General features: G+C 35.9%; 1 protein-coding gene across 2 annotated transcripts; it reads left to right on the forward strand.

Moving 5' to 3' along the window:
• The first annotated feature begins 1,109 nt into the window (after positions 1-1,109).
• LOC7491144 (protein ENHANCED DISEASE RESISTANCE 2) lies at positions 1,110-9,339 on the forward strand. Of its 2 annotated transcripts, none has more exons than XM_024608076.2 (21): positions 1,110-1,545; positions 2,642-2,716; positions 2,806-2,859; positions 2,940-3,005; positions 3,084-3,133; positions 3,353-3,480; positions 3,553-3,599; positions 3,677-3,774; positions 4,109-4,204; positions 4,310-4,374; positions 4,473-4,544; positions 5,015-5,161; positions 5,268-5,578; positions 6,230-6,293; positions 6,407-6,582; positions 7,154-7,255; positions 7,346-7,396; positions 7,494-7,637; positions 8,088-8,183; positions 8,563-8,664; positions 8,927-9,339. In XM_024608076.2, the coding sequence occupies exons 1-21, from the start codon at positions 1,333-1,335 to the stop codon at positions 9,017-9,019; spliced, it is 2,250 nt and encodes a 749-aa protein (XP_024463844.1). In that variant the 5' UTR covers positions 1,110-1,332; the 3' UTR covers positions 9,020-9,339. The 2 variants fall into 2 exon arrangements, with proteins under 2 accessions (XP_024463844.1, XP_024463845.1); XM_024608077.2 differs by having other exon boundaries at positions 1,397-1,545; positions 2,954-3,005.
• Positions 9,340-11,074: the final 1,735 nt, after the last annotated feature.

The raw sequence follows: 11,074 nt of genomic DNA on the forward strand, positions 1-11,074 counted from the left end.
TTTGACTCGGTTTTGGCTCGTTTGGCTCGGTTTTTTCCGATTTGGCTCGGTTTTTTCGGTTTGGCTCGGTTTTTTTCCGGTTTTTTTTCGGTTCGGTTCGGTTCAGTTTTTCCGGTTCCAGGCTTAAAAAACCGAAACCGAACCGGTCGGTTTTTTCAAAATTTTAATCGGTTTTTTTTTACGGTTCGGTTTTTTCGGTTATTTTTTTTCCGGTTTTCTCAGTTTAATCGGTTTTTCGGTTTTTTTGAACACCCCTACAAGAACCCATCAACACTAAAATTCTTGTATTTTGCTCTTCCTCATGCTCAATAACCTTTTATTTTCTCTCTTAACAATTTAGGGACTAAGATGTAAATAAAAATAAAATTTATAAATCTATCGTAAATGAAAGAAATTATAAGGACTAAAATAAAAAAAAGTCCCATCAACAGTGGGACCCACAATAGGTTGATAAAGAGTGAAATCTTGGTTTTGTTTTAGTTTAATAGCTTTAATTTAAATAATAATACTTTAACAGGGACGAGACTGATCTGCAATCCGCAATGTCATGATCAAACTAGTAATTTTGCAACGTTGCTTGATTGTTGATTAATGTGACGTAGGAGACTGGAAAATTCTAACAATGTCAATCATTATGGACTAATATGTTAAGTCAATTAGATTTAATATAATCAATTCTCATTAATTTAATTCAACATGAAACTTAATTTAAATTAAAGTCTAAGTTCCGAGTATATAATTCACCGGGTTGACTCATCGATATGAAAAAGTTTGGTAAGAGTGCTCTCTGGCATCTTCATGTGTTATTAGTTTTCATTAATATATATATACAAAAATACAGGAATGGGTAGATAAGATTGGGTGAAATCAAATTGAAGATTTGGCTGAAACTTGCCATTTGATATAAAGCAAGCAATCATCATTATTAAATCATTTTAGCCCAGCCCAGCCAGCCAGCCCCAGCTACACCTTACCAGCCGTGTATTATTATTATTATTATTATTATTATTATAAAAATATTTAATTATTGTAAAATACAATAGCATTCGAATTAAAAAAAGGAAAAAGATACCATATATTATTCGATCCTCCTCAATCTCTGTCTCACTATACGCGCACCTCACCACCCCACCCCATTCCTCTCATTTTCAGTTACCTTTTTAACAGAGAGACAAAACAATCAAAACAGAAAAAACAGAGCGGGAGAGAGAGAGAGAGAGAGAGATTTACTTCTTTTTTCTCACTCTTTCTTCAAATTGGCCGGAGGGGGGCGGAGGGAATCAGTGATCATCTATCACCAGCATTTCCTTTTGCCACCTTGAAGTGAAGAAGATGGATGTAATAGTAATATCACAGCAGAAGAAGCATGATGATAATAATGATAATGATAATGATAATAATAACAACAACAATGAAAGAATGGAAGGTTGGTTATATCTTATCCGGTCGAACCGGATCGGATTGCAGTACTCAAGGAAACGCTATTTTGTTCTTCAACATCATCTCCTCCAGAGCTTCAAGTCTGTTCCTCTTTCTAAGAACCAGGTTTCTTCTCTCTCTCTTTTTTTATTCGTACGTATTTTTATTTTTATAATATAAATTGCTGCACTAGTAATTATCTTTGCTATGCAATGGTAGCGCAGTTTGGAATTTCTATTGTTACTGTATATTGCTTTATTTAGAATTTGTTTGTAGGTTGTTGCTTGATTCTTTATTTTAGGTTGATATCACTGCTCAACTTATTTGATTTTTTTAAAAGTAAAATTTAAGATTCCTTGTGTTTCAACCGGGAATCCTTTCATGCAGAAACCACACGGTATAGGTGTTAGCACATTTAAGATTCATTGATCTGTCTCGAACATTTTAAGTCTGTTGGTCGATTGGAATTCTAAGTTAAAGGTGTTTCTTCTTAGTGCCAGATTTTGCCCTTTTGTATTTCAAGTATTTAGGAAGCCTTGCTTTTGGCTGGAACCCATAACAAGCTGAGAAAAAGCACTTCCACTAAGAAACCAGTGCATCCAGTGATTTATCTCCCTATCGTCTTTTTCATGTCACGTCGAGAATTTTTGTTTCTACTTTAGGCATTATGGGTCATTTTCAGTGGTTCTCTTTGTATCCCTCCTACCGTGAACTTTAAAGTCTCACTACAAGGCATAGCATACACACGCGCACATGCGTGAATGTGCCGCATACATTTTAGATTAGTGGGAAATAAAGGTATGATTTTAGAATCCAAGTCATAGAAATGTATACTATGACAAACACCAATGTTTACGTACCCGAGTTGAATCAAGAAACACGAAAACAGCTATAATTTTTTTTTAAAAAAAACGAGTTGAATTGTCTAATTACATGTTTAAATATATCCATAACAAGATAGTACAAATGACAAGTCTCTTTGCATATCTAACTCATTGCTTTGTCGTTGTGTGTGAAAAAATATGAGAGATATGCTTTGAATTTAAGCTTGTATTGGGTTGAGTGGGATGTTGTTCTGTGTTTAGTTCTGTCGTCTATTTGAGTGACCCTGGCCCTTCATTGAGGAAATTTGCTTTATTTTTAGTCTCTGCGGTTTTTTTTTTAAGATACGATAATGTCAGACATGGAGATAAAAAAGAAAGTACTTTGACTTGCTTTTCAGGATCCTGTGAGAAGCGCAATCATTGATTCTTGCATTCGTGTCACAGACAATGGGAGAGAGAGCATTCATCGGAAAGTATGAAAGTTGTGTTTCCTTGGTTGTCATATGTTTTCTGATTTCTTGTGGAATCAATATTTTTTTTGAGCTCGTTATGCAACTTGCAGGTATTCTTCATATTTACTGTCTATAACACTTCTAATCACAATGATCAACTTAAGGTGAGGTCACTAGTCTAGAAAGAGATTCTTATTTGTATATAAGTTTTATACGCATAAGTTTTGAAATCTAAATATCGTAGCTAGGAGCAAGCAGTCCTGAAGAAGCAGCAAGATGGATCCATTCTATTCAGGAGGCAGCTTTAAAGGTTGCAAACTGCTTCTGTAATTTACAGTGAAAGAACTTATGGTTAAAACAAGGACTAATGTTTATATCTATTTTGCAGGGTGCTCATAGCATTGTTGGTTGTTCAAGGAGCAGTTGTCAGTCTTTTAGGTAACACTGTCCAGCATTCTTGTTTGAGGCATGCATGCTTATTTGCTTTTACCTTGATTGTTCACCTGTTCTTCTGATAGATTTCAATCTAGAATCAATCTTTTCTAGTTGAATTCGTTTTAAAATTTATTTCTATGAATTATGATTAACTTTTGTGGTGCCTGTATTATTATATACTGCCTCTTTTTTGGAACTATTATCAACATTTTTTGCTCTCAGATTGAGCGGTCCCAGTTGGGTAAATCATAATAAACCAATAGACTGGACTCATTGTTCATCCACCCACACTGATTTAGTGACTGATGTTATTGCACCTTCACCTTGGACAATCTTTGGTTGTCAGAATGGTAAGAATAAAGTTAGTTATATGCTGTTCGAGGTAACTGAAGTTGTGTTTTTAATAAAATGGATTTTTGTAGGTCTCCGTCTCTTTAAAGAAGCAAAAGATAGGGATTCTCATGGAAAGGTGGATTGATTTTCTGCTTACAAATTTATTTGGTTTTAATCATGATCACAGAGTTAAAATGTTCCTTTTGGTGGCAGTGGGACGATCATCCTGCAATCATGGCTGTGGGTGTGGTTGATGGAACCTCAGAAGCCATTTTTCAAACTCTCATGTCTCTTGGTCCTTCAAGATCCAAGTAAGTTTTGTGAGTATTTATTACAATGAAGATTTTAATCTCAATCTTTTGTTGATCTGTTATGTTGCATCATTTGTATGTAGACAAAGGAAGAAGTAAAGAAAGGAATTTTTATCTGAACATGTTTACAAATCATGGTTTGCACAGAGTAACAGTTTTGGAACCTTATAATCTTTTAACCTAGGACATGAGAAAACCTGCTTGCTCAATGGAACAGAAATATATTGGCAACTTTTCTTCTCAAAGTTTTGTATTCTTAAGCAATTTGATATTTCTTTTTTGTGGAAATCATATTTGTCATTCCATAAATTTCACTTTGCAAATTTGCTTGCAGATGGGATTTTTGTTTCTACAAGGGAAGTGTTGTTGAGCACCTTGATGGTCACATGGACATTATTCACAAGGAATTATACAATGATTGGTTACCTTGGTAGATCCGTACTTCTTGAAGCTTATATATATATATTATTCTTTTTCTAAGGCAATTGCTCAGCAGTCTGAAATCTCATACTTGTTGGTGCATCGTACTTCCCAGGGGAATGAAACGAAGAGATTTTTTGTTGCGGCGTTACTGGAGAAGGGAAGATGATGGAACATATGGTAGTGATGCTATGCTGAAATTTTTTTTTGATTATTTTTACAATAGATTTGTCAGAATAAAGGCTAGGTTAACTTCATTTCACTTTGTTCTGCTGCAGTTATTCTCTACCACTCTGTGTATCACAAGAAGTGTCCACCCCAGAAAGGCTATGTTCGTGCTTGCCTTAAAAGTAATGTATGCTTAAGATTTGAAAATAAAATGATTCATCTACTTTAAGAAGTTTCTTGTATTGCATGGAATCTCTGATAAAGGTTTAATGCAGGATGCACATAGAATTATATGTAGTATCTTTGTCTCTCTAATGTGCTTGTTTAAATCTAATGCATGGTACATTAGAGCAGTTGGTATCCTGTACTAATGATACATATATGTTTCTTTAAGAGAAGCAGTTTGACATGTATTGTACTCTACCATTTTTTGTAAAGCCTGAAAGGTTCACTGATTCTTTTGTCTTCTTAATCATCATCATCATCATCCAACTCATAATAATATTTACATGCTGTATATGATGAATCTGCTGGTGATTGTAAGGAACTTGTTCTCTGGTTTTCCTTTCCATCTTTTTTTAGGTATGGGAGCGGGAGTTAGGCATTGCTTGGCTCAAGCCATTTAGATGATAAAAATTTCACTTTCATTCAGGTGGAGGATATGTCATATCTCCTGTGAACCATGAGAGACGATCTGTTGTAAAGCACATGCTTGCTGTTGACTGGAAATCCTGGAAATCATATCTTAGGACTTCTTCAGCCCGGTCCATTACCATTCGAATGCTTGAGAGAGTTGCTGGTAATTTTCATCTAATGATACAGAGTTATGAGTCTTAATATTTTTGTGCTTTTTCTCATTTTATGATCTGGGTGTTGAGTCAATTGCATCTACGTTGTGCTTGCAGCATTACGAGAGTTGTTCAAAGCAAAACTAGGGAATTGTCCTTCTTCTGATTTTTCTTCAGGAGAGTTGGTTGGGAATATGAGGTTGCATCAGATTGAAGGGGATCAGAGGATTGACGTTCAAACACCAACAAATGATGGGATGACTAAGGAATGCATGAATGAAGAAGTGGATAAGACTCCTTCAGAACATGCTAGCCTAGTAGGCCTTAATGATCCTGCTGATGAGTTTTTTGATGTTCCAGAACCATCAGATTATGATCAATTAGAAAATGGTTGGAGTTCAGATTTTGATCCAGAAATGTACTCTCAGGTACCATTTATCACAAAGTACTTTCCGCTCCTCACATGTAAAGGTTATTTAGGATTCATGCTTAAGGGACATCTGCATTGATCTTTTACAAGGCAATGAAAGTGCAAATTTTGGATCGTGTTTAATATTGGGAAGAATCCCTGGTGAATAAACTTTTTTGTGAATGGTTTATCCTGGTTGGATTCTCACATGTAAAGGTTATTTAGGATTCATGCTTAAGGGACATCTGCATTGATCTTTTACAAGGCAATGAAAGTGCAAATTTTGGATCGTGTTTAATATTGGGAAGAATCCCTGGTGAATAAACTTTTTTGTGAATGGTTTATCCTGGTTGGATTTGCTACCTATTGTAATATCAGCACAGTTATGCTATACGTGCTTTCTATCTCTGGTGAGGCTACTGCAGCTAATTTTGACACTTTTCCATAATCTATATGCACCTGGTCAACTGTAGAGAGCTCTCGCTGTTTTAATTTCTACTTTTTTCTGTTTTAATTACTTGTGTTGGCAGCAACTGATGAAGGAAAAATCCTCTTCTTTTTTTTTTCCCTTTGCCTCTTTGCTGCATCATCGACTTTACTCTTCTTTGAATAGATTTTTGGATGTAGCTTGCTTTGCTTCTCACTTTGTTCATCACTTTGAGAGTTTCAGGATGCTCGGCAGCCAAAGTTATCCACTGCTGCTGGTTTTGTGAAGAAACTGCATGAACTTGCAGGTGATTTTGAGTTGGATGATGCATATTGAGGTTAACAAGTTGATGGAGATCATATTTGTTTCTGTCAGATTGTTTTGTATGATTTAATGATGTTCAGATAATGCATGCTTCAGTTCAGAAGAGGGGCTACGTGGACTTGCAAGAGATGGTGAGGGAAGACAGTATTTCATGCTGCTATGGAACCACTCTTCTGAAAGACCCAACTTTTACTCTGCCTTCTAGTTGGGCAACGGCTGATCCTTCTAGCTTTTTAATTCGTGGAAAAAATTACCTTGAAGACCAGAAGAAGGTATGAACCAGACCTCAATTTAGTGAGAATAAATTTAGTACTTATAGGAAAAGAGCATGTCAATAGTGACCACCAATTGAAGAGGCAGCTGGTTAGAGTTCTGCACTTAACTGACACCCTCTCGTTTGTCAACTGCAAATTTTCTCTGATTGATTCTCATCTGTTTTTGTCACTCTGTGCAATCTTTGTTTGCTTCTATAATATCTCTTGTTTTTTAATAGATCAACCAATTTTGTTAGAGAAAGAAACAGTACAAAACTAGGGCCAGTACTTGTGCTATGTCTACTTAGGTATTTCATTAATCAATCATTGTGTTTTTAGGCTTTACCTGCCCAGGGCTCATCAAATTATATATTGATTTTCTGATTAGTGCTACATGCAAGACTATCTAGAGATGAGAAAGACCACTCTATATCGGCTGCTATAAGTTCTTAATGCACATGTCAAAAAAAATTGGTTCCTGGTAAATTGCCTCCATGGCAGCCATCAGCTTCCCTTCACATATAGAAGTAGTGTTATCTCTTTATGTGGTGGCTCTTATTATATTTCTACGCTCCCTTTTTTCTTCCAGTTTAAGGCCAATGGCACTTTGATGCAAATGGTTGCTGCAGATTGGCTAAGATCTGACAAGCGAGAAGATGATCTTGCTGGCCGTCCTGGGAGCATTGTTCAGGTGGTATTTTAATTGATCAAATTCTTAACTTTCAAATATTTTCATGTCATTAATCATGCTTATAATATTAAGATTTTTTTTGCATTGCAGAAATATGCAGCGCAAGGTGGACCAGAGTTCTTCTTCATTGTAAATATTCAAGTAAGTTCCTGCTTTGTTTTTCTGTTCAATGAGGGCTTGTTATCAATCACTCTTCTTATCTGTTCTTGCACAATCTAAGATATTGACAATCAAACAGGTCCCTGGTTCAACAACATATAGCCTTGCCCTGTACTATATGATGAATACACCTGTGGAAGATGCACCCTTGTTGGAGAGCTTTATAGAGGGGGACGATGCATATAGAAATTCAAGATTTAAACTCATACCATATATATCTAAGGTTGGTAAATCTTCCAATTGCTGCGATTCAGTAGGTTTAGAGGAGAAGGCTTGCTAGTATTTCACACCACCAAGCAAGGAAGTATGTTTACCTCTTTCATTGCTAAATATAAAATAAACCAACTGGGCCATGCGTGTAACACCATTTCTTACAAAAAGGAAGGTTGTCTTTTAATGTTTTTGAAGTATTCAGATCCTGATCCTCCTCTCTCTTGGTTCCCTGTTCAAGTGATTTCAATTTTTCATTTTCTTCTAGGTTTTAATGATGTGCTTAAAGGCTGTCTTTTTCTCCTGCAATTGCACTTCGTATGTCATTTTAGGTCAAACGTTTTCAAGATACTTGAACCTGATGCTTACTGTGATTTTGATAGCTGCAAACCATAATGGAAGGGTAACATGCACCACCATCATGTTGTATGTCTCTAATGCCAATTGACATTTGTTTTCTCAGGGTTCCTGGATAGTTAAGCAAAGTGTGGGAAAGAAAGCATGCCTGATTGGCCAAGCTCTTGAAATGAATTATTTCCGTGGGAAGAACTACCTGGAGGTAAAGTTGAAGAAAAAATATCTCTATGGTTTATGAAAGAAATTAATGCTGAAAACTTTGGTTCACAACTAATGGGAAATTTTGAATGCCTTATTCATATAACCTCTCAAAACAATATGGTCTTTTTTTTATGCAAAGATGAAGAAAAGAAGGGCTTGGCTTGATCCTTGTTGTATAGCTATCATTTCATCTCACCGGCTACACTATTCAGTTTTATAGAATTATGAGTAACTATTTGCCCTGATATTTCCCGAAAACTATGAAATTATAACTCCTCAGTAAACTCTTGCAATGTGCTGTAATCATTAACCAAAACACAGAGAAAGGCAGTTGTCAAAAAAGAAGTTTACTAATTTTGAAGTTTCAACATCCTTTTCAGCTTGGAGTCGATATTGGGTCATCAACAGTTGCAAGGGGCGTGGTCAGTCTTGTTCTTGGCTACCTCAGCAATTTGGTTATCGAAATGGCATTTTTGATACAGGTAAAACAACTATATTTTCAAACTGCGAAACAAATGAACAGCATTGCAACTGGAATAGCTCTTCAAAACTAAATAGTTCAAGCTTTAAAAGACACTTCTCTACCCCCGTCTTTATAGCCCTGGGTCCATTGAAGAGTTCAAATGGAAAATGAGTACATATTTTTTAAAAGAGCATATATCATTGACCTGCTTCTGCAATGTCATTTTCTTGATAGTCTTCCTTGCCTGCCACAACTCACAAGTGCAGGTCATTTTCTTACAGGCAAATACAGATGAAGAGCTCCCAGAATATCTTCTCGGAACCTGTCGTCTCAACCATCTGGATGCCTCCAAAGCAGTTCTATTGAAATCATGATCAGGATCATGGAATTGAATATAAGAAAATGAAGATGGCATCTCAAGAAGTGCATGTTTTGCCAATTAACTTCACCAAAATCATTCTTTGATTAATTGAGCTTGATATTGGCTTCAATCCATTGTTGCTGTTTATCGGTAGAGTTGATGGCTGCTTTTTAGTAACGATGCTATATCATGTTAGAGCTCATTCTTTGATAGATATATGATGTGCGTGTTTTTGTCCCTTCAAAAAGAAAGAAAAAAGATTTTTCTGTATAACCTTTGCTGGAATCCCTGTAAATTTCTTTGTAATATAGCTGGATGAGTTAATTTCCCTTCTCCTTCCCATTTCAAGATATTGTTGTATTAAAATCATCAAAAACAAATATTTAAAAAATATCAATACAATATTTTTTCAAGTAAAAATTAATTTGAAAAATAAATATAAATGCAATACTAAATAGGCTACTTTATTTGTAATTGGAGTTTGATTTTAAAATGTTGGGATCTAGTGATAAATAATAGATAGTATTACAGATTTCATCACACACCATCTTTAGTCACAAAGTTTGTCTTATAAGATTTGTTTTACTGTTTTTATAATTTGGGTTAGCGATGAAATAATATTTCATCAGATCAAGAAAAATATATTAATATAAATTTTTGAGAAAACAAGCACGCTTCTATTTTGAGATGTGTGCAAAACCCCGAGCATACCTAAAAAAATGTGTTTCCTTCTTTGACATGCTTAAATGAATGATTATCCTCTTTTTGAACGTCTAAGGGAATGATATGTGATTAGACTTGGCAATGTGTTAAGCCTTAAGCATGTCCAAGAGAATGTGCATCCTCCACGTCTAAAAAAATGATCATCCTTTCTTGGTATGCTCAAGCAAATGAGGTAATATGGGTCTAGCAAACATGTCAGACCTAAGGCACTTGGATGTAACAGTCCGCGCCAAGTCCATTGCACTTGGACTTGACAATCAACCAGGTCCAAGATAACATAGATTTGGCAAACATGCCAGACCCAAGGCACTTGGACTTGGCCATCCGTCAGATCCAAGGCACTTGGACTTGGTAGTTAGCCAAGTCCAAGGTAACATGGGTAGACGACAAACACGTCAGACCCAAGACACTTGGACTTGGAAGTCAACCAAGTTCATTGCACTTGGACTTGACAGCCAACCAAGTCCAAGGCAACAACTATTCTCTTTTGGCACGCTCAAGGGAATGATCATCCTCTTGTGGGCACGCCTAAGAGAATAATCATCCTTCATTGGCACGTCCAAGTGAATGAGGTAATGTGGATCTAGCAAATATGTCAGACCCAAGGTACTTAGACTTGGTATTTAGCCAAGTTCAAAGTATCGTGGGTCTGGTAAATATGTCAGATCCAAGGCACTTAACTTAGTATTTAGCCAAGTTCAAAATAATGTGGATTTGGCAAACATGTTAGAATCCAATGCACTTGGGCTTGACAGTCAGCCAAGTTCAAGATAACGTGAGTTTGACAAACATGCCAGACTGAAGGTACTTGGACTTGGTTATTTGTCAAGTCCAAGGTAACGTGGGTTTGACAAACATGTCAGACCCAATGCATTTAGACTTGACAATTAACCAAGTCCAAGGTAACAATCATCATCCTTTGGTACTCCTAAAGGAATGATCATCCTCCATTTGTATGCCTAAGGGGATGACTATCCTACCTGGGGCACGCCTAAAGGGATGACTCTTCTCCCTTGGGTCTCGTCTAGGGAAAAAGCTCAATCTTCATGGGCTTAGCTACATCTGACATCTTTGACCCTAATCTCCCTACATCTTTTAGGTGTATAAAAGTCCTTCACGAACCCACCATATTTCTATCAAATATTAATATAAATGTAAGGGGTATTTATACCTCATTAAATGCTATCAAGATAAAATTACATTTTAGACCCTTCTCTTCACAAAAAAAAAAAAAAGACTTATGGGTTATAAATACACCATGGTACCTTCAAATCAAAGGTTCATAATTTTCATTTTCTATTGCACATATATTTTCAGAGCATCTCTCTTTAGAATATTATTGTAT

The sequence above is a fragment of the Populus trichocarpa genome, chromosome 9 (assembly GCF_000002775.5).
Source record: "Populus trichocarpa isolate Nisqually-1 chromosome 9, P.trichocarpa_v4.1, whole genome shotgun sequence".
In the NCBI taxonomy this organism is placed as follows: domain Eukaryota; kingdom Viridiplantae; phylum Streptophyta; class Magnoliopsida; order Malpighiales; family Salicaceae; genus Populus; species Populus trichocarpa.

Coding starts and splice junctions, on each gene's coding strand:
- LOC7491144 (XM_024608076.2), top strand. CDS start 1,333: ATGGATGTAATAGTAATATCACAGCAGAAGAAGCATGATGATAATAAT. Junction 2,860..2,939: donor ATCACAATGATCAACTTAAG/GTGAGGTCACTA, acceptor TAAATATCGTAG/CTAGGAGCAAGCAGTCCTGA. Junction 3,600..3,676: donor ATAGGGATTCTCATGGAAAG/GTGGATTGATTT, acceptor TTTTGGTGGCAG/TGGGACGATCATCCTGCAAT.